General features: G+C 37.9%; 1 protein-coding gene across 6 annotated transcripts in view; it reads right to left on the reverse strand.

Moving 5' to 3' along the window:
- Positions 1-4,465: 4,465 nt before the first annotated feature.
- The window catches only part of LOC126458418 (cryptochrome-1-like), a 187,777-nt gene continuing 167,084 nt past the window's right edge, over positions 4,466-25,158 (reverse strand). For 2 of the 6 annotated variants that reach the window (XM_050095453.1, XM_050095452.1), the window contains one exon: positions 5,828-6,021. In XM_050095453.1, coding sequence (XP_049951410.1) covers positions 5,979-6,021 — 43 coding nt within the window. In that variant the 3' untranslated portion in view covers positions 5,828-5,978. Of the gene's footprint in view, positions 6,022-25,158 lie in introns of all 6 variants that reach the window. The other 4 variants (XM_050095449.1, XM_050095450.1, XM_050095451.1 and 1 more) reach the window with 4 other exon arrangements.

Genomic DNA, 25,158 nt, shown 5'->3' on the forward strand with positions numbered 1-25,158 from the left:
CCATTGACACTGCAAAAGCCAAACCAACAGTATAACAACATTTGGTGAATAATCATTTACAGTTTGACACAATACCAGTTATGCCAGCATATGTATTGCCTCATGCCATCTATCTCGAATTTTAAAAATTCCGAATGCCTTAGATTCAACTGTGTGTTTTAGATTTGTGTGCCTGTTAGTGTTACTTCTGTTGCTCCCATGTCAGTGCTTGGTAAACAGAGGCTCTTCTTTGGTATAAAGTATTGTTGATGTTGTGTTCAAAGCTGATACGGATATACTTACTTTCTAACAATTTATTTTATGTGATCTGGCTTTTTACTAGCAGAGAATGTAGACAAAATCATTCAACATTAAGGTTATTTTAGTAACATTGGAAGTGTAATTATCATTGTGGTCATTTACTAAGTAGTGTGATATAGCAGTTAACATCCAAGACATATATTCAGAAGATATGGTTTACAAATCTCCATTTGAAAGTCCATTTCTAGGCTTTTTGTGATTTCCTCAACTCATTTAAAGTGAATTCTGGATAAAAAGTTAATGCTGGGTAGGATAGTTCTTTCAATTAAGTGCGGTTAGTTCAGTTGGTAAAAGCACTTCACACAAAAGCCCAGGGATTAGGTTTCGATTCCCACTCCAGCACACTGGTTTATTCTGTTGGGAAGTTTCAAAACTAAGATGTTTTTGATGGTGATGATCTGTGTAGATAATGACAATGTGACTCAACACTTGAACTCATTACAGCAAAAATCCACCCTTCAGAACTTGGAATTCTCAGAATATCTAAGAGTTTTATAGTAAAATGACTGAATCTTCATTTGGCAAGAATGTTTTCAAAAATATTACCATAGGAGTCTTGAGCATAGAGCAGTGAAAAGCTTACTAAGAACAATACTCAGGAACATTCTTAAAATTCACAGCTTATTACTGTAATGACACAAATATGAATAAAAATACTTTGATTGGAGGTGAGCATTGCATTGCTTGTTTGTGATTATTACATAAACAGTTAAGAGAAAACAGACATAATTGACTTATGAATTGAACAATGTATTTCATTATAATAGATCTTTCAAGAATGGATTTGAAAGAAGGGTTGGATTAAACAAAGTTTCTCCATCATTGTTTTTGATGGTTAAGGATCAGACAGTGGGCTAAGCATGATCACCCAGCAACTGAGGATTATGAGCACTAAAGACGTCCAAACCATGAGAATGGAGCAAAAGTTCACTATACTGTACTCAGTTACTGCGATGAAAGTTACACGAGATCACTAACATTACAAAGATCTTCACTGACCACTTTCTGCAAAATTTACATACAAGTTTTGGCTGTGACATTTTTCCTCTACAGTTAGACAGGACACCACTTTAAGGTATTTAGACTTGTTTAATGTAATCCACTAAATCCTCCAGTATTTCACAACAGCAGAAGAAATATGCAGCTCTCATTACATGCAAAGGATCATTTGAAACAAAGGATGACGAAAGGAGAAACTGCATCAAAGAAAGTAAAAATGTATCCACTGGGAGACAAAGTAATGGCCCTAATTTCTGTGATTCTTGAGCTTCAGAGCTTTCTGATAACTCCCTTAAGTGCATGCAGAACCATCATCCTCAAATATAAGAGTTCACTGCTGAGAGAACTGAGTAATTTATTGAGGCTTATCTTTCACAGTTTGTGAAGGAGAAAGTTCTCTTTTGTCTTGATAATGTGCTATCACACATGTCTCAGACTGTTGTTACATTCAATGGGTTTCACTTTCTGTAGTTACTTTTTGTCCCAAAACATTAAAAATGTTTTTTGGATGAAGTTCCCCATTAGATGTTGTTGCTTAAGCTTATTTTGCACTAGAGGATTAAATAATATTTTAATTAAGAAGTTAGAAAACCATAAAACTAAATATATTCTATAAGGACACTATGTTGGAAAAACAGCATCTATCCCTTAACACAAGAACTATGGAACTTTTTATATACCTGAAACCACAGCAGCGATGAAATTGACTGCAATGGTAAATCTATCCTTTTTCTATTTTTATGCTATGTTAATTGGATGGGAAAAGTTTTGTTCATGAAAAGAACATTCAAAGTGAAGTCTCACATTAATTCCATATATAGTTATCATTTTTACATGCGAATAATTTCATTTCAGAGTAATGATGTGATAGAAACTAAGATTGGGTTTTCTTAGCGGTCCTGAAAGCAAAAGATGCATTACCTTAAAATTGCTTCCATACATTTTCCACACACAGGTTTATTAGAAGTGTTATATGTCAGTTGTCTTATTCTTGCATTTTAACACTCTGGACTGCACTTCATCACAGAAATTTCTTACAGTGGTGCTTTTGACATTATTACTGTTTTTGGTATTGCTCTTCTTGATCAGTTCACTGTACTCACTCTAAGCTTATACTCTTACCTTCCAATATTTTAACCAGATGCAAAGATGTGAAAAAATTATCTGCTGTCACACATTCCTTCAGCTTCCAAGGAATGGTGCCATGTGCTTCGTGACAATACATTTGAAAATGGTTGGATTCTCTAGTCAATTTACTCCTTAAGAAAGCAAACTTGTCTGTTTTGAGTCTTTTGAATTTTTGTGCTTGATATCTAAGTTTAAAACTTTCCTAAAAAACCTCTAAAGCAAACAAATACTGAGACCTGAGTAACAAAGTCCACCTCTAGCAGAATAAATTACATTATACTTAGTAAACATATTAAGTTAAAGACAGTGTCATGTGCAGAAATATTGATTTTCAACACTTTGGCCACAAATGTCAGTACACAAGTATCTCAAATATGACAAAAGTTGTGGAAAATAAATTATTTCTAAAGGATCATAACATCAGTGCCGTAAAAATAGTGACTGAGGATTAGGATCTGATTTATCAGGCTAAAGGGTCAGAAAACAAATTAGCCAAATTCTATCATATTACGCTAAGACATTTTGCTTTTGCTGCCCAGTTAAGGAAATACAGAGGGTGCTAACCCATAACCAAGATGTAGAAAATCCAGGTTGCCATTTCCAGCAAATAAGATTAAACTCGGGTAAAATATTGAGGACCTGGGTGTGCTACAAGAGTCAACAAAGCTGCAGAATTTCAGGGATAAGTGTAATGAATCCAGAAAAAAAATCTTTCAGAAAGAGCTTATAAATCTAAGAAAACAGATGTACAGGAATGAAATAGCTCTATCAGCCAACATAGTCAAGACTTCATGGAATGTAATAAATAAATTTTGCAAAGTCATTCCAAAACCAGGAACTGAAACTGTAAACACTAGATGTGAAGGAAACACAGTTTAAGATCTAATAAAGTATGCAGTGTTTTAGTAAATATTTTATATTTGCAGCTGTCAATCCAGTTAATACCACAAATGTAAGTGTTAAAGCAAAGCTCTGCCCCATGCAAGAGTCATTCTGTGAATTCCAAGAAATGAGTAAACAGGAAATAGGCATGATAATAAATTACTTAAAGAGTAAGTACTCATCAGGTGGTGTAGTGTTGTGATTAAAGATGTAGTTAAAATAGTTACTCATCTGATTAACTATAGTATCAGAGAACACACTTTTATAAAATACAGTGAAGTGTAGCACAGTTAAACCAGGGCACAAAAAAGGATCCAAGGAAAAGGTTTCAAACTTTAGGCCCATAAGTTTTAATACGCATCTGCAGTACAGTATTTGAAGTTGTACTGCTGACACAACTTATTGACTACTCCTCTTTCTCAAAAACTAAGTTACAAACAGAAACACAACATGGCTTCCTAAAGGATCACAACACTATCACAGCAATTATGGAGTTCCTTCATAAAGTGTGTGGTGGTATCTTTGATCAAGAGGAGTTTCTTCATAAAGAGTATGGTGGTGTCTTTCATCAATGAATGTAAAGACCCTGTTAGCCTACAATTTGGTAAACCATGATTTACTCTTAAGTAAACTTGAGGCATACAATGTACATGCCATACCCACTTAACTGATGACTACATACCTAGCTAATCGTAAGCAGTGTACAAAGCTGCATTACAAAGTAAATGAGGTCATAAACTTCCAGTCCAGATGAGAAACAGTCACACAAGCTGTATCCATGGCTCACTTCTGGGCATTTCCCCCTTCCTAGTGTAAATAAATTATATAGAGCCACCTCTCAACTCCCAATTGCTAAGCTACTTAGACGATGCCTCACAACTATTTGTTGGCAAACAAAATGATGAGTTAACATTGGCAGCAAATTTGAGGGTCTAGGTCAAATAACTACTTATTTCCATGATCAGGGTTTGAAGATTAATGTCAGTAAATCTCAATTAATTGACTTTTAAACTCGCAAATTCACACTAAACTTCTGTCACTAACATAGGCAAAATTGAAGCAATAGAAACAGATGAACATCAATTTCTAGATATATACCTAGATGAAAATCTACAATAAATAAACAATATCAGTTTTATATGTAATCGAATCAGTAGTTCACTAACCTAATTAGCCAATCATCAAAAGTAGTCTCTAATAAGACATTATAAGCAATTTATTATGGGACAATTTTTGCACTGATTAATTCTGGGATAGAGACATGGGACTGTGCTGCTGACATACATAAGAGCAGAATACTAACCCCACAGGAAAGAGCGGTCAGGAGTATCCATGGACTAGGGTACAGAGACCCCTGCAGGGAAATTTCCGTACATAACACATGACCACAGTTTACTTGTTGTATCTTTACAAATTAATTACATTTTTTGTGACACATCAAAACAATGCAACCAAGTGCTCTGATATGGATGTCTACAATATAAAAAAGGAAAGACTGCTTTTATAGACAAACAACTAAACTAAAAACAATATGTGATGGTCCATGCATTGATGTCCAGATATGTTATTACAAACTGCCTAGTTCTTTGTCACAAAGAGAACTGAAATAATTCCTGATAGATAAGTGCATATACTCCCTGAATGAATATTAATATTAAACTAAATTGAAATCTTTTTATATTCTGTTCTGTAAAATCTGAATATACATAATAATTACGGTGTATCACACAATTTTGTGGTCTTATTAAGTACACTGATGTCTGTATTATGCATATATAAAATGTATGTATTCTCTGTTTGTACAAAACATGTAAAAAAATTGCTATGGAGTTTGCAAAAGCCATCAGTTGGTGGCTCCATGCAAAAAATACAATAAATAAATAAGCTACTGCTCAACAGTTCATGTATACAATGAATTCTTTTCTAGGCACATTAAATTGTACTGTATGAGGAATTTTCCATTATGATTATGACAATTTAATTACTAAATGTTACTTTCTTTGCATATTTTAAAAATATGAGATGATTTTCCTGTGCATAATATGATTCAAATACGAAAATATGTAGAAAATAATTTCATATTATATTGGAAAGACAGTCACAGTAAATGCTATGACTACTGGTAGAAAACACATACAATAAAAGGTAAATCATAATTTTGCTTTATAAAAGCAAAATTGCTACAATTAACAATGTGAGAAATGAACATGTGTAACAAATCAAGACAGAAAAATCTCGCGTCACTGGAAATATTTTAAAAATAGTTTTAGTTAAAAAATGAGAAATTTGTGATATATTTACACTCTATATACAATGACTGGAATTCAGTGAAATGTCTCATTTTATACTGATTATTTCCCACATATGTCCTCACATTTAGTACATTATCACAGACTATAATTTAACTTCTTAAAATGTGCACCCAACACTTCCTGTAAGGCCTACTAATGAAAGACTTCTGTTTCATAACACATTAGTTTTATGGGATTTCACTGGTTACTGCCAATGTAAAGAATCACATGTTTCTCCTGCAAAACTCCCAGTCACATTTAGTTTCTTGCGGTGTCATCTGCTGTTGAGTTTCAACATACATACTGCAATCATTGTTTGCACTCACTATCCTGTTCTCTGGTGTAGTTTTGTCCTCTTTGCCGTTGTATTGACCGCCCTTAACTGAAGGTGATCGGATTGTAGGAACTGTTGCCAAAAGACCTGCAATGCATAGATTACACATACCAAGTTCAGACATCAGTTCTCTGCAATAAGCTTCCCTTCAGCTGTAAACAGTTTCCCCTCATGCAAACTGTTTACAGCCAAAGTTTCAAATAACTAATACAAAAATATCACTTCTTTAAAAAGTATTTTTTATAAAAATATTAATAATTCTAGAATGAGGAAAAATTATTCTATAATCTTTCAGCAGTGAGTATTAAGACTTTGCTGATGAGCGAATCATTTATTCATTTTTGGTTAATGGCTAGATTTGTCTCATATTATTGGCATTTTAATAGACCTCAATTTCACCTGCATATGATCAAACTGAGGCTGCCTTATCATGTAAGTATACCTACTTTCTCCTAATGGTCACATATGCGTTTTTGTTTTTTTTTTTTCCTTTTGGGGTTGGGGGGGGGGGGGTGAAGATTATAGTATTGGACTACAACTAACTGCTCTTCAGTTTACAAGCTATCATCCTGGTATCTATGGCTATTATTACTTCCAAAATGCTTCTAATGCATTTTTAAAGCTACATTAGACATTCTACTTAACTGTATCTCTGTTACACAAAATTGTTAAGGCTTTCGTGGCCACTTGTTGACAAACTGCCTATTGGCTTCTGTCTCGGGTTCTTCGGCCGACGTTCATCTAATGATTTTTCTGACGTTTTGCCAGCACGAGTGGCTGGCATTGTCAAAGCTTCACCCTCCATTGCCGGTGGTGAACTGGAGCCGAGCTCGCGGCCGCAGACTACATGTACCTGGTGCACCAACGTCTGAGGGCTTCTCTGCAGTCATTTCCGGTGCGGTTCTCCTCTTGCTACCCGCGACAGTCATTCCTCGGACGTTGGCGCGCCAGGTACATATAGTCTGCGGCCGTGAACTCGGCTCCAGTTCACTGGAGGGTGAAGCTTTGACATTGCCAGCCACTTGTGCTGGCGAAACGTCAGAAAAATCATTAGATGAAAGTCGGCCGAAGAACCCGAGACAGAAGCCAATAGGCAGTTTGTATCTCTGTTGATGTGCCTGATTTTTGTAGATCTAAACAGTTTACTTAATTATAAGTGGTATATTATGTCTTATTTCCAAGTAAGTAAAGCATACAAGATTATAACAGATCCCAAAGACAAGATGTGGGCTTGTTGGTGGTAACAAGCAGACAGGTGATAATGAGGTGGTTGACAGAAACCACTACACTACAATAGTCCACTCTACATTACACTACATTACAACCATTGCATCTTCCATCCCAAGCACTGGAACACTCAACTGACACAATAAGTGAGATTGGCAGATACATATTAGCAGCAAAGTTTAGCCTCCAGGAAGTACCTGAACACAATTACAAAGTACATTACAATAGCTGTATTCCATGAATCTTGTCGACAGGGTTCTCTGAGATGTGGAAAGAAGGCAAAGACATACATGTAATTTAAGTGTGTAAGTGCAATGCAGTGAAATAGTGCAGAGGTACAATACAGTGAAATGACTCAATATTACAAAAGACTAGTATATTAATGTGCTAATATCAAATAACTCAAAACATCACATTTGAGAATTTCTGTGAAGACACTTCTCAGTGGTACAGAGTGAGTTGTCCAATAAGAAGTTCCTTAATTGAGTCTTAAACTTCACCATATTATGTGATACTTACATGACATTTGATGTGCTCTAATAGGCAGTTGATTACATGTTTGCTCATGTATCTGACTCCTTTGTGTACTAATGTTAACTCTTTGAAATCTTTGTAGAGGCTGGGTTTTGTCTTTGTGTTATATTCACACTTTTCATATTTTTTTTTATATATAAGGAACTGGTAAAATACCAAGTTCTTTTAAGCAATTTCTGCAGGATATTCTAGAATGATCTCTGTATACAGTTTTATAACATGCTTCTGCATTCTGAAGTAATGTTCCTAAAAGTTGAGTTTCTAGACAAAATTATTCCATTACTAATCAGGAACAGAAGTAGGCAAAATAAAATAGTTTCTATGTTTATTAAATCACCAATACCATTGATCATGCATATTGCAAACTTCGCTTAACTAAGGCCCCCCATTAATTCTTGTCAGTGAGTTTTCCAATTAAAATTGTGATCTATCTCCAGTCTCAAAAACCAACACCTTCTACCTCTTGTATTTCATTATTTCAGAAGACTCTTTTTATAGCTCGACATGTCTGTGACAAATACAGAACTGCATGTACTGAGTTTCATCAAAATTCAGTGACAGTTTATTTGCTCTGAAGTACCTTCGATGATTTCGAATATTTTGTTAGCTGCCTTTTCAGTAAGAGGACTGATGCTACTTTTTATTCCCATACTTCTATCATCTGCAAAAGTAGAAAATTTGTGTGTTCTGAAACTATGAATGGAAGATCATTTATAAATATCAGAAACAAGAGAGAACCTCAAATAGAAACCTGTGGTACATTATGTCTGACAACTCTGAAAGTCTATTATGTGGTTGACTTGGGACTGATACATACTGCTTTCTGTCTCAGATAAGATAAAAATTATGAACCTCTGTTGAAATGTTTTGTTGTCATAACAGACATGTACAGCCACATTTGTGAGAGATGTAAAAACAACAGCCAATCAATATACAAGTCAGCATTTCTGAATTTTCAAAGAAAAAAAACATAGCAGATTAAAGAGAAATCCAATAAAGAAAGAAAACCTTTCTTTCTTCCAATGACACCACATACTGAGAACCATAGTTCAAAGTACAGGCTTCAGGTGACTAATATTTTTACAGACAGACACCAAATAGGGAGGAAACACAAAGACACAAGAACATTACGACAGTCATAGAATATGAAATAGAGAGTATGATCATGTAGTGTGTCCACTTCTGTAGCTGAGTGGCCAGTGGACTGACATGCAGGGGCCCCGAGTTTCATCCCCCTGTACTATCAGGAATCTTTCCTTGGTGGGAGGATTGTAATGAGGACCCTACATCACATGATGCCAACTGCGAAGCTACATGAATGAGAGGTAGTGGCACCAAGCTCTGCTGAACTGACGACAGGCAAGAGAGCAGTGTGCTGACTCTCATGCCCCTCTATACAACATCCACTTCATGCCATGGAGTAGATGATGGTATGGTAGTCAGTTGGTTCTGATAGACCCATCTGTGGTCAGAATGGCAGTGCTAATCTTGCTAAGCATCATGTAGAGTTATGATGAACAATACTCAATTGCCATGCACCTGACAAACATTGTTAGTGATTAGTAATGAAAACTTCATAGAGACACCTTAAACACATTAGAGCAAGGTGAAGACTGGAACATGAGATGCAACAACAGAAATAAAATGGAGACAGGTACTAAGGAGAGGAAGAGTCAGTCTGGTTTATGAGGATATAAAATACAATGTAGGTGTCTGGTACATGAGCATCGGAACACACACTGCCTAGTTATGGAAGTCTCAAGGGAACAGTGTTAGCAAAACCACCAATTTAATATAGTTTTTCTTATGGAATCATCCCTACTTGAAGGGTGTAGTGGAGATTCACAATGTGTTTAACTAACTTTGGCAAGCTCACAGTAGGGAAAAAAGAGCAAGGTCAAGGTGGTACAGTGGTAAAATATAATGGACCTGCATTTAAGGGGAAGGATGAAAAGCTCCTCCTTTCAGATGAATTTCCCTGTAAATCGCTAGGAAACACAGTGGAAATCCTTAAGGTAGGATGGATATTGCTTTGGTCAGAGTGGATGCTTCTGGCATTTAGCTGACCAAGTAGCCTCTTACTGATTTTGTGTAACATTTGCACAATATCTTATAGTTATTGGATAACTTAAAATTAGTTTACTACAGCAGTTTCATTTGATAATGTGAAACAACAAGTGGCCAACAACCATGAAGGGTCTTCTTTACAATGTCACCTATAAAACTCTCTCTTTGTCCCTGTGAGTATTTATTAATTAATTAATTTATTTTTGGTGTGCCACACATGTAAATCCAAAATAATTCTTCTATTTATATAATTACCATTTTTTGTAGCTGTTCTTTTATTTTAGTGCGATGCCAAATTAATCCATATACTATGAGCAAAGAAATTATATATCAGAGGTTTACATGAATGTGGTGATGGAGCAGAGATGGTTAGAAATGTGCACAGATATCAAACTACTGCAAGTCTGCCAGTCCCATTTAAACTGGAAAATATAGCATTTAACTTGTACTGCCACAGTTCCACCTTAATTTTTATTTCAGATGTTGAACCTTAATTATTGTTCCTTTCTTTTAATTTTTATTGCCATGGCTCTTATTTTACTGCTTTTAATAATCCGGTGAGTTCAAATCCCTGCCTGATGAAATATCCGACAGCAGTAAATTTCTGTTTTTGATCATTTTTTAGTAATAACTTAAGAAAGAAATGCAAGTTATAATTTAGGTGCAGTACAAAAATGATTTTCTTTAGAAAATTACTACGAATTCTACTCTTGAAAAATTAATACAATTAAAATTGAAATAATTAGTTTGTCAGTGTCTGCTGCAAGTTGCATACATTTATTCACATGATCTCTTATGAAAGCAGATGCACAGAAATCTCCTTGCAACAAATAAAAGTAAAGTAGATGTCAATAGAGCTTCAGGGTGGTTTGTGAATGGATTAAAATCTCTTCAATATACACTGAGTAGTTATAAGTTATGGGAAGGCCAAGGGATATTATAAATGCTCATCATTTGCTGAAGCCTAGGCAGTGCATTTGTCTCCATGCTGTTGTGATAAAGATAGATTCCTGATGCCACAATTCAAACTGGCTGTGATATCATTAACAGAACATTATCGATCACCTGATATGGCTCCAAATAGATGACATGAAATCAATCAAACACCTGTAGTCACCCTAGCTGGTGGTTTACATACACTGATGGAAAAAAAAATCACAACACCAAAAAATAATTAATGTTGAATAACAAAATTTCAGGAATAAATTTGTCTAGGTGACATATTTAAATGATTGACATTTCAAGATCACAGAGTAATGCAAGTGTGAGATAAGCCACTGCAAATGTGACATGCTGGCACATTAATAATTGGTATAACTGCTAAAATGTTGAAAGCAGGCATGGAAATATACATGCATTGTGTTGCATGGGTGGCCAGAAATCAGTTAGTAGGATGGAGTTCTACATCTGTTAATACAGGCATTGTTAATGCTGTCTGTGGATGATGCTGGAGTAGTCGTCCAATGATGTCCCATACATGCTCGATTGCGGACAGATTTGGTGAAGCAGGACAAGGCAATATGATGACACTCTGTAGAACATGCTAGGTATATGGACAATATTTGCATTCGGTTTGGGACTCTGGCACATCATACTCCATCTGCACCAGCAATTTGAGCAGCAGTTGCCACACAGTGCCACAACGAACTGTTACAATTCAACTACTTCAAGGACAGTTCCGAACCAGACACCCTGTAGTGTGCATTCCACTGAACCCAAGATACTACCATTTGTGATAGAGAACATCCTCCTGACAAAATATGGGGAAATTGTTTTTCATGTATCAACAAATCCAAATACATGATGGCAACATACAGTACAGTCAAAGACTGTAGGTCTCACAAAAATACTTTTTGTGGTAGCAATATTCCACATAAAGACAACATATTGGTGCAAGCTAAACAAGAATATGATGCCACAATGAGCCATTATATCAACACTACTGTGGCCAAAATAATCTTGCATTTGTCAACCTTGCTTTGCTGTGGGAAAGGACACATTACAGAAATCAGCTGGATGCAAATGACCATGAACTCTTGGCTGCTCATCTGCAACTGATGGACTCACCCTCAGCCTTAGACTGGAACTTAACTGATCTGGCCACAGTAGAGCCTCAAAAGTCTCTTGGAAGATATCCACAACAGAAAAAAAAATTCAGATGACCTTTGCAACCACAACATGGCGCACAATATAATTCATTAAAATGCTCCATACAGTAGCTTTATGCAAAACAATGAATGGTGTGGAACATGCAGTATACAAGATGCTAAGATGACAATGAAATTTGCTGTAAAATGAGCCGGATCCTTTCAAAATCCATACAACCAGCTCTCAACTTGACAAGGGCTGAGAGCAACAAGTCTCTCTACACTATTCAATAATCCTCCATTGTCATCCAGTCAGCTAACAAGAGCATAATTTTGGAAAAAGTTGAATATGACCTGAAGATCCAGTTGGTACTGGAAAAGGTTGTCTATCACAAATTGCCATATAACCAAATCTCATGGATAATGTGAGAGACACTAGAGCTACTAACTGGTGATCACTGGAAGAGTATGTTATTAAGAATTTTCTCCCTCACATCTTGCTAGTGTCTTTACTTAAAATGTGGGCTACTGTACATGACATATAGAATATGGGTGATTTTATCAGCCATATTAAGCATCTGCTCTCTTAGAAATTGATATTGTGATCAGCTCTGATGTGTTCCCATCAAACACCTGGTGGATCTGTTCAAGCATACCCTGAAATTGTCTTATTTTCATAAGGCAGAAAGTACGAGTCATTCAATCAGATGTGCAGTGTTCTAATGGAGCCCCTGTTACCTCCAACTGTAGCTAACCTGTTGATAGAGAACTTTCAGGATATTGCCCTGGACACAAGCTGCATTGTTTTCATTGCTATGTCAACAGCACGTACATTGTTTTCCCCCCCGAGGGCTTGAAAAATTGGCAGAGTTTCTGGAACACATCAATAGCATCCATGACCACATCAGGTACATGATGGAGGTTGAAAAAGATTGTGCCTTGCCCAGCCGTGACATTCTTGTCCACCAAAAACCCAATGGATGCCTCAGCTATGACTTAAACAAAAAATCCATTCATACGGACTGGTATTTTCATGTTTTAGCTATCACTACCTGGTCCAGAAGCACATTGTTCTGAGGACATTGGTTGATTGAGCAAAAGCCATCTCTGGTGTCAAAAGCTTCTCATAAGAACTGAACCATTTACAAAAAGTATTTTATGAGAACAGCTACAACAACAAACAAATACTACAAGCAATTCCATAAATTATACACAAGCAGACCATGATCAAGTAGAGGAATAAAAACTGGTATTTTTGCCTTTCTTTGATTCAGCTCCTGTAAAGGCATAAAATCAAGGCAATCTTCAGGCCTTTAACTAAAATACACCAAATCGTGAAGGCTGTGAGAGACAATGTATGCCACAGGCCTGCTGGCATACAATATACCACTCAACTGCAAACAATCGGGCATACCATACGCATGACAGAAAAATACCAGGATGAGCATGAGAGGTGTCTGTGACTACACTGTCCGGGAAATCTTTTTCTGGGATAGTGCAATAAAAGAAGCTATACAATATGGAACACAGCCCTTGTTAGATTATAGTGGGTGTAGCAGATGCAGGCAGAAAACATTGCCTTATAAGACAATGGACTGAGCACCAGTAACAGCACAGCTAGTACAGCAGCTGAGGGACATTTGGCCAGAAGCTTGTGCATGTGTAACCACTTGACTGAGCATGAACCCTGAGAATATTTACTGAAGCTCAATTTTTGTTCATTGGAGTCTGTACAAAATAGATGCACGATGAAAATTTCCAAGTAGTTATTAATAACTAATGGTATATTGTATGAGTGTTAAGTTGCACATTAGAACATAAAATTAACTCCCCCCCCCCCCCCCCCCCCCGTGTCTCTCTCTCTCTCTCTCTCTCTCTCTCTCTCTCTCTCTCTCTCTCTCTGTGTGTGTGTGTGTGTGTGTGTGTGTGTGTGTGTGTGTGTGTGGTGACTCTGAAAGGGCAGATTATTACTAGGCAGAACCTGTGAATGGTTATCTTGAAAACAGTAAAGCTGGTCAAATCTACACGTGCTACAGTCATAAGCCTTTACGGAAAGAGGTAGAAGAACAGTAGAACTACCAATAGGTGCTAAATGGTTGGACACCTACAACTCTTCACAGAACATGGGGTTCAGAGGCTTGTCTGCTCTGTAAACTAGGATAGATGGTGATTGTGGCATCTCTGCTGAAAGAGCGTAGTGCTGGTGCACATACGAGTGTTTCGGAGCAAACCATTCACAGCACACTATTGACCATGGAGCTCTGCAGCAGACCCCCCCCCCCCCCCCTCCAAGTGTTTACATGCTGATACGACGACATCATCAATTACGACTGCAACGGACGGAGCACCAGTAACACCACAGCAATGGAAACACATCAGCTCTTCAGCTGAAACACAGTTTTGCTAGAATATATTGCTGGTCATCTCCAAAAACACTATCATCGAGGTGAACGGTGGCCCAAACGTGCAGTGCAACACAGACATAGGCTGGTGGGAGCAGTATTATGCAACGGGAGATATTCTCCTATGTTTGCATGGGACCTGTGGTAGTAATCGAAAACATGCTGTCAGCTGCAAACCACCTGCATCCCTCATGTTTGAAGTCTTCCCCAATGGCGATGTCATCTTTCAGTAATATATTTGCCCATGCCTCAGAGCCAGAACCATGCTATAGTGGTTTGAGAAGCATTCGGTGACCAAATACACCTGATATAAAATCGTGGGGAACCCATCTGGATCATTATTGTGTGCCATCACCACATCCGCTAATCAGCAGCCCATTATTTACATGAATCACTGTGACCTGTGTGTGGACATCTACTGCCACATGCCTCCACATGCCTACCAACAAACTGTTGGATCCCTGATACACAGAATTAGTGATGTACTTTGTTCCAAAGACGTATAACAAGCTATTAAGCAGGTGGTCATAATGTTTTGGCTCATCAGTATAGATCCATCACCATCCTTTTAGCAGAATCTAACAAGGGAACCTCCCCATCGCACCCCCCTCAGATTTAGTTATAAGTTGGCACAGTGGATAGGCCTTGATAAACTGAACACAGATCAATTGAGAAAACAGGAAGAAGTTGTGTGGAACTGTGAAAAAATAAGCAAAATATACAAACTGAGTAGTCCATGGGCGACATAAGCAACATAATGGACAATGCGAGCTTAGGAGCGCCGTGGTCCCTTGGTAGCGTGAGCAGCTGCAGAATGAGAGGTTCTTGGTTCAAGTCTTCCCTCGACTGAAAATTTTACTTTCTTTATTTTTGCATAGTTATTATCTGTCCATTCGTTCATTGACATCTCTGTTCACTGTAATAAGTTTAGTGTCTGTGTTTTGCGACCGCATCGCAAAACCGTGCGATTAGTAGACGAAAGGACGTGCCTCTCCAATGGGAACAGAAAACATTTGATCGCAAGGTCATAGGTCAACCGATTCCTGCACAGGAAAACACATCTGATATATTCTATACGACACTGGTGACGGCATGTGCGTCACATGACAGGAATATGTTGTCGACCCACCTAACTTGTACACTTGGCGAATGGGTAAAAAGATTCTTCTACTCCGCCCGATTTAGGTTTTCTTGTGGATGTGATAATCACTCCCAAAAAAGTGATGAAAACATAAGAGTTTGTCACATAAACTGAAAATAAAGAATTAAACTTTTCACTCGATGGAAGATTTGAACCAAGGACCTTTCGTTCCGCAGCTGCTCACGTTACCACGAGACCACGGCGCTCCTGCCTCCCCATCCTCCTTAATGTTGCCTTTCTTGCCTTGAACTACTCAGTTTGTATATTTTGCTTATTTTTTCATAGTTCCACACAACTTCTTCCTGTTTTCTCGATTGATCTGTGTTCAGTTTTTCAAGGCCTATCCACTGTCCCAACTTATAACTAAATTTGAGGGGGGTGCGATGGGGAGGTTCCCTTGTAAGAACTATATGAGAACAGGAAATCAGAGATCTATTGAACTGATTAAGAGACAAGGTGTCTCTAACAGCTGTAGTCTCACTCTGGTACTTTTTCTAAAATATGTTGATTGGAAAATTAAGGCATGTAGCATTATAGTTACAAAGCTGACCACCAAAATTATGAGATGGAACTGGCTCAATAGACCAGCCTGGAGTTTCTGCAATACCTGATGATAGTAGTCTCTACTTAACAATACCTCCAACATAACCTCAATGTTTGGATGGAAGTATTTAAGAATAAAGGAATGTAGGTAAATATCTGAAAAAGCAAAGCTATGATTATAAATAAAAAGCATGAAAGGCATAGCATTATATGATTTAACGACTTGGGAACCCACAGCTTACATACATGATGGAAGTACTTTTTTTTTTAACTAGTAAAATCTACTAATAAAACTTTTTAGTAGCTGCATTAGCTGTTCACAGGTATAGGATCATACACAACTCATAGCATCTTCAGATGTACACATATGTGAATAAATGTAATACGAATTAGAAGGTATAATAATGGTAAAAATAAGGCAATTAACCAGAAAGACACCAGAACAAATACTCAATTAACTAATTTAACATTGGTTTGTTAAAAATACATGGTTTCGAACCTTCAGGTGGCATTAGAATTGCAGAACTGCCTAAATTTGATGGTTACAAGATGAAACAATCAAAATTTCAGTGGGTAGTAGGCACAGATAGTGCACATGAGCACTGCAAGCCACAAGTATGGACCTACACCCAAAGGGGTTGAAATAAGACCCCAGAGAAAAATTTTTTGGAATAAACCATTTTTGGAGATAAAAATATAATGACTCACCAGTGATGAAAAAATCAACAAATTCCCACAAATGCCACATGATGAAGATGTGACTATGCATGAAGTAGCTAGGAAGGCCAGGCCACCCAAAAGTCCAGCTGATGTAGTATTATTGAAATTCCCAGCACACACTGTGCCAAGAGAAGCAGCCAACAAGCATTATGGAAAATGTCACTGGAGGATGCAAAGATGGAGGCAGAAGAAACACTATTATGTACCAGCCGAAGGCTGCAAACTGTTGCAAAATAAATTAAGGAGGAACAAGTCAGTGAGAAACATAGCAAATACGTAGAGGGCAATTACAGGGCGCAAGTACTATACAAAAACTTCCTGTGATAAAATATGAGTAATATAAAGATTAAACAGTGACCTATAGAAATTGTTACAATAGCAACAAAACTGATTAGGAGAACATATTAAATGAAGACTAGTAACTTTTGCATAGCCTGTCCACATATGTATACGTACTACCTATGTCTGATATCATGTTATGAGTGCAGACTGGTTACTTGTCTCAGTTTAATGTTCCAAATGGGTTTTGTTGCTACTGTAACTATTTATAGGTCATTATATTACTATTGTTTTATAACAGGAAGTTTTTGTGTGGAACTTTTAGTTTTAATTTTATCTTAGTGACTCTTACTGCACAACCTGTAAATGCCATTTGTTGTATTACTTGATGTCTCATTCCTCCTCAATTTATTTTGTAGCAGTTCCCAGCCTTCAGTTGGTATGTAATTGTGTTTCTTCCCTCTCCAGCTTAGCAACTTCTCATGGCATGTTTCCAAACTTCTTGTTGGCTGCACTGCGTGCGGTTGTTTCAATAACATTATGTCAACTGGGCTTTTGGGTGGCCTAGCCTTCATACTTCAGGCAATGTCATATCTCTACCAAGTGGCTTTTGTGGACATTTTTTGGGTTTTCATTATTCATGCTGAATTTCCTCAAAAAGAGAGATATATCAAAAGGCACAAAGGTAGCAGTACATAGATGAACTTATGTCTTGACTTTGATCTATGATTGTGAATCTTAGACAATTTTGTTGTTGTTGTTCCGGTCTGAAGACTTATTTGATGCAGGTCTCCGCACTACTCTATTATGTGTGAGCTGCTTCTTCTATGCAGAACTACTGCAACCAATATCCATATGAGTCACTGAATCACTTACTGCACTCAAGCCTTTGTCAACCTCTATGATTTTTACCCCCCCCCCCCCCCCTCCCACAGACCATTCTTCCATCACTATACTGACTAGTCCTTGTTGCTTCAGGATGTGTCCTATTAACCATTATCTTCTTTTAGCCAAACTGTGCCATACGTTTCTTTTTCCGCCAGTTTGATTTAGTACCTCCTCACTAGTTATTCGATCTACCCATCTAATTTTCAGATTCTTCTGTAGCACCACATTTCAAATGCTCTTTTATTCTTATTGTCTGCACTCTTGATCATCCACTTTCCGCTTCCAAAAATGACTACAGTCCATACAAATGCCATCAGAAATGACTTCCTAAGATTTAAATTTATATTTGATATTAACAAATATCGGTTTTTTTAGAAATGCTTTTCTTGCTACTGTCACTCTGCATATTATACTCTTTCCCCTTTGGCCATCATCATTTATTTTTCTGCCCATATAGCAAAACACACCTACTACTTTCAGCGTCTCCTTTCCTAATCTAATTCTGTCACAATCAACTGATTTAATTTGACTATTTCCCACAACCCATGTTTTACTTTTGTTGACATTCATCTTACAACCTCTTATCCATCCCATTCAACTGCTCTTCCAAGTCCTTTGTCAACTCTGATAAAATTTCAATATTACTGACAAACCTCAAAGTTTTTAGTATTGGATAGATAGTAAACAAATAAAAAGTCAGTAGTAGAAATGAGACACCACTGCAAAATAAACAAGACAAGGGCAAACATCATCTGAAACACAGTGATTTGGGAAAATTTAATGCAGTGCCTGCACAGATGAATATCCAATAGTAAAAACACAAGTGGCTTGGACACATCCAGCAAATTTCAAAAGACAGCATGCCAGTGTTAGTGTGGGGGGGGGGTAAAGGTGAATGGCGAACGACTGGCAAGGACGGCCAAGAAAGACATGGGAAAATGGAATCAAAGAAGTGCTGAGAGGCAGTAACCATGGCTACAGACAGAAAGAGACAGAGATATCTCGTATTCTGTACAATGTGAAGTAGTTGAGGACCAGGTAAAGTAAGTATTACACATATGTTCAGAAAAAACAGAACACCTTGCACAACTAGAGATAGGATGGTCATATTCATAGGACATGCACATTAATGTCTTTTGCAGAAATGATTAACATTTCAGTCACTTCAGTTGTATGGCCATCCATGCTGCATTCACCTGGTTCCAGAGTTCATCTGTTGTGTTTGGCACTAGATCACAGTGCTGCACCCATCATTTCACCATATCCAACACATTTTCAATTGGTGACAAGTCTGGCAATCTGGTGGGACAGGCCAAAAGGCTGACATCCTATGACACCAATAAGGCACATGTTCATGCAGCAACAAGTGGTCATGCATTGTCTTGATGAAAAATAGTACCTGGGGTGGTGTGCAGAAAGGGTACGGCTACAGGTTGCAGAATGTCATTCATTCACATAGGTCACAGTACCCTGGACATGTGCCAACTGTGATTTGTGGTTGTACCGAATAGCACCTCACACCACAAGGCCTTGAGCTGGTGCTGTATGTCTTGTGTGAATGCAGTCACTGTGATGCTGCTCCCCCTGTCTGCAACGACCCAAAATACGGCCATCATTTTCAAACAAACAGAATCTTCCATATACCATGGCTGTCTAACATGTTTCCGCATATTTTTCAGAGGCAGGCAGAGAAGTGGACAATGTGCATGAAACCCATGCCATAATAAACAGTAACAGACTGTCACATCTGATAGTGAACAATGTGTTACACTATTCCACTGTTGTGCCAGACCCAAGGAAGACACAGATCTGTTCTGCAATGCCATTCAGATGAGGTGTAGATTACATCTTCATGGGGGGGGGGGGGTTCTGGGTGGTGTGACCTGACCCATCTTGTCGTGTTCTTCGGCCTTCTGTGAACCATTCTGCACACACCCATTACACTGCTGAAACACTTTGTCCCATATCAGCAGCATTTTCCTCGATGGATGCACCACATTCTCTCACGCCAATAACGTCCCAGCTTTCAAACTCACTGGTTTGATAGTATGGTTTGCACTTATGACTGCGAGGCATCCTGCATGTCTGCTCATTGCACACCAATCCATTACCTTCCGTTTAGAGCAGCAACAAGAGCTGCAGGCACGTTTTACCAGTAGGTGGTGTTGTGCTGCGATATTGATGTTGACCTGGAACCCACATGACTCAAATGCTAATCACTTCTGCAGAGCATACTAATGTACATGTCCTGTGAATATGAACGTCCTACAGCCAGTTGTTCAAGGTGTTCTCTTTTTTCTGAGCATGAGTGTATAATCTAATGCATTAACATAGTACTACTACAGAAAATTATTGGTTCCATTACAAATAGTGGTGCGTGACAGACCATTGATAACTGTACAAATTGAGCATTATATAGACACAAAACCAAGTAGCACTGACCAGGATATAAACACACAAGGGAGGGGGAGATGGTGTGTTCCATCATATTACTATTATTACTTTTAGTTTAAACAATGCATGATTTAGACATGAAGACATGTCAACTTTAAGTAACAATAATGACTTTAGTAAAGAGTAAAAACAAACTGACAAACAAGCCATGAATCAAAAAGACATTCACCCCTCTTTGAACCAAACTCTACAAAGTACACAGCTTATTACTAGTTCCTTATTTGGGGAAAGTGACAACTGACACGAAAAACTGGTAATTTAGTACCTAAAACACATAAAACCAATCATTCTGGCTCTCCAATTGTAGCAAACTTCAAAGTTCCAACCAGTGCATACCGTTTCTGACACATAACGCTTGTAAATGCGGAAACCATTCAAAATAGCGTATCTGTTCATATGAGATTTTTCGCTTCAAATACTGACCATTCCTCCTTGGACACCCTGAATATGAAGTGGTAAACTATAGATAGTCACTTTATTAACTGTTTTTTCAAAAGTAATAGAGACAGTCGTGAAACACAGGGTAACAAATTACCTTGAACAGTTCATCTTTTGTCTGTAAATAGACAAGCTTTTTACAGAGGAATGAGTACAGTCACTTATTACTCAGTTCCATAAAAATATTGATAGAAACAACAGTGTAATAGGAATAAACTTGGTCTTATTGAAGGCATTCAGTACTGGCAAACATGATATTTTACCACATAAATTAGAGGCTATTGCTATATGTGTAGTTGTTAGAAACCAAAGTGCTGTTTACAAATCTGATATTCAGACTGCACCAAGAGAGGTACAACAGAACAGTGTTGTAGGACCTCTCTTTTTACTTATTCATGTAAATGACATTAAGATTTGAATCTGTGGTATTTACAGAACTCAGTTTGCTGATGACACAAATGTTATTGTAACTGGTATAAAAGTATTCCCAACATCTGCAGCCAGAGTTCTGGAATATATACAAAACTGGTTTGGAATGAATAAGTTAACCTTGAATCTTTCAAGAACTAATAATATTCATTACAAAAAACAAACTCACATCATAACATGGACTGCAGAATTCAAACTAAACAAATTGAGAGGGTAAGCTGTCATCAAATTTTTAAATGTGCATATTTACAAAAATTTGTACTGGGAAGTCCATAGCCTCTACTTCACTAACAAACAAAGTTCTGCTTGCTTTGCATTACAAGTAATTAGTATTGTGTGTATTAGACAGTGTAGCAGTACTGCCTACTTTGCATACATTCATTCTGTTATTACCTATGGCCTCACAGTCTGGTGTCATAATAAGACACACATGGAACCGAGCTGTTAGAATAATTATAAACAGTTCAACGCTAACACCCTCCAAACAATTATTTCAACAGCTAAATATTCTATCCTTGTCATGCCTCTATATACAAAAAGGTGTAATTTATATAAAAAGGCACACTAAGAATTTCAGAACTAACTCAGATCTTCTTTCTCACAGTTCAAGACTGTGAAATGACATCCATATACAAAGAGAAAACAAGGCTTCAGCATAAAAGCAAACTGTCAGGTTACTAGTGTTCACAAACTTCCAGCATAGATTCAAAAAAATTAAAAATTCTTCATTTAAGGTAGCAGTACTCAAAATTTTAGCTGGTTAGTTAATTAGTTACAAGTTCTATGGATAATTTTGCACGATAGATCATAATGATGTGGAATGAGTCATAATAAGACAAACCTGGAAAAGAGCTGTCAGAATAATTACCAACAGATCAACTGTTGTTCTACTTGCAGTAAACAAACTGCAACAAATTTGTAGCAAATAACTATATTCATTTACTTATATATCAATAGTGTTTCTAGTCAAATGCTTCCTATAATGTGAACAGATGTTTTGAACGAAAGTGATACAAATGAGATTTTATTTTTACATAAATATCTACTATGTATTCTGTATAAAATACCTTTTTCATACAATCTAAAATCCAGGTTGGAATAATGGCAGTATTATAAAAAGGATAGATTGCTACTCACCATACAGTGGAGATGTTGAGTTGCAGATAGGCACAACAAAAAAGACTGTCAAACAAGTAAGCTTCTGGGCAAAAGAAATTTTACACACACACACACACACACACACACACACACTTTCCGATGAAGGCCCTTCTGCTCAGAAGCTTACTCGTTTGACAGTCTTTCCGTTATGCCAATTTGTAACTCAATATCTCTGCTATATGGTGAGCAGGAATCTAGGCTTTTCATAATAATAGCTTTTTCACACATTTCTATAATTCATTACAGTTGTATATGTTATTTTGAATGTGTTATTGTGTATGGCACTATGCATCCTTGTATTACGCGGGGGACTATACACCCTTATATCCTTTACGCTGTGAGTTTTCTCACAAAATTCATGCAATGTATATTGTCTCTGGTTCAATAAACTACTACTACTACTACTACTACATACCATGGTCATAATACAAGAAGGAAGGCTGACCACCACTGTGATCTCAAAAATCTAACTCGAGGTACATGAAGAAGATGAACATTATTCCAGTATTACAATATTTAAATCATTGTCAGAATCAAAGGTCTACTTAGTAATAGCAGCACATTGTTTAAAAATAAATCAAAGATGTATTTACTTGATAAAACTTTTCATTCACTAGATGAATTTTAACAGAAATGCGTATACCTTTCAGGCACATACTTTTACTGTTTGCTTGTTATGTATTGTACAACAAGTGCTAATTATTATGTCTTCTTTTCACTTTACTTCTGTTTTGTTCTAGTTTTATGTCTTTATTTTCTCCACAACTGTTTTTGTAATATGCTCTATATAACCTGTACTTGTATATCCTTTAACTCATTCCATATCCTAGCGTCTCAAACCCTAAAAGGATCTACAAAATATGTATACAGATAAAAATAAAATAAAATCACAATAGATCCAGATGATGTTTCAATAAATCTGTTTAATGTTCTCCCATGAGGTGCACTGAGCAAGGTGGCGCAGTAGTCAGAACACTGGACTCGAATTCGGGACGACAATGGTTCAAACCAGCATCCTACCATCCAGATTTAGGTTTTCCATGATTTCCCTAGATCAGCCAGGCAAATACCAGGGTCATTCATTTGAAAAAGGACACAGTCACATTCTTTTCCCATCCTCAACACAATCTGAGCTTATGCTCCATCTCTAATGACATCAATGTCAATGGAATGTTAAACCCAATCTTCCTCCCTTCTCTCTCCCCACAAGGTGCATGCATTTATTGAGATGAACCAAGATGGAAGTAAATGAAATAAAATTCAACTTGTGAGAAATAACTGTCAATCAAATTTTACGAAAATAGTGATTCACAGTCTGCGAAGAAGCTCACGTGAAACAACACTGTTCTCAGGCACTGCAAATTTTTGACAGTAAATGACAAAAAGGACAGAAACTGTCAATATTTAAAGTGATAAATTTGTGAGATAATGGAAAATTCGAACAATAAAGTGTTATAACTGTGAACATACTAATAGGAGATTCTTGGGACGCTCTGCATATGATTCATAAAACCTCAACCTCAATTTTTTTAGACATAAGATTTTTATTTTGGTAAATTACGCTAAAAGATAATACCAAAACGTGTGATTTGTAATGCCATCCGAACAGGCCTTGGAAGGCCCAATGGTATCAACCAACCACCATGTCATCCTCAGTCCATGGGCATCACTGGATGCGGATATGGAGGGCATGTGGCTAGCACACCACTCTCTGCTGTTGTCAGTTTTCATGGCTGGTGTCACTACTTCTCAATCTAGTAGCTCCTCACTTCGTCTCTCAGGGGCTGAATACACCCTGAAACTTCCTGGCAGATTAAAACTGTGTGCCCGACCGAGACTCGAACTCGGGACCTTTGCCTTTCGCGGGCAAGTGCTCTACCATCTGAGCTACCCAAGCACGACTCACGCCCCGTCCTCACAGCTTTACTTCGGCCAGAAGAGCTTCTGTGAAGTTTGGAAAGTAGGAGACGAGGTACTGGCAGAAGTAAAGCTGTGAGGACGGGGCGCGAGTCGTGCTTGGGTAGCTCAGATGGTAGAGCACCTGCCCGCGAAAGGCAAAGGTCCAGAGTTCGAGTCTCGGTGCGGCACACAGTTTTAATCTGCCAGGAAGTTTCATTGATAGAGTTGTTAGATGTCCTTCTGAGGATATCGTGCCAAATTCTGTCCAACTGCCGCGTTCGATCGTCAAAATCACGAGGTGGTTGGAGGGCTCTATCCATGGTGCTCCAAACGTTCTTAATCGAGGAGACATCCTGCGACCTTGCTGGCCACGGTATGGTTTGGAAAGCTCGAAGACAGGTAGTAGAAACACTTGCCACGTGCGGGGGGACATTATCTTGCTGAAATGTGGGCCCAGGATGGCTTGCCATGAAGGGCAACAAACTGGGGCGTAGAATATCGTCGAAGTACCGCTGTGCTGTAACGGTGCCGCGGATGATAACCGAAGGAAAGTAGGAGACGAGGTACTGGCAGAAGTAAAGCTGTGAGGACGGGGCGCGAGTCGTGCTTCGGTAGCTCAGTGGTAGAGCACTTGCCCGCGAAAGGCAAAGGTCCCGAGTTCGAGTCTCGGTCGGGCACACAGTTTTAATCTGCCAGGAAGTTTCATATCAGCGCACACTCCGCTGCAGAGTGAAAATCTCATTCTGGAAACATCCCCCAGGCTGTGGCTAAGCCATGTCTCCGCAATATCCTTTCTTTCAGGAGTGCTAGTTCTGCAAGGTCCGCAGGAGAGCTGCTGTAAAGTTTGGAAGGTAGGAGACGGGGTACTGGCAGAAGTAAAGCTGTGAGTACCGGGCGTGAGTCGTGCTTCGGTAGCTCAGTGGTAGAGCACTTGCCCGCGAAAGGCAAAGGTCCCGAG

Source organism: Schistocerca serialis, chromosome 2 (genome assembly GCF_023864345.2).
Source record: "Schistocerca serialis cubense isolate TAMUIC-IGC-003099 chromosome 2, iqSchSeri2.2, whole genome shotgun sequence".
Classification (NCBI taxonomy): Eukaryota; Metazoa; Arthropoda; class Insecta; order Orthoptera; family Acrididae; genus Schistocerca; species Schistocerca serialis.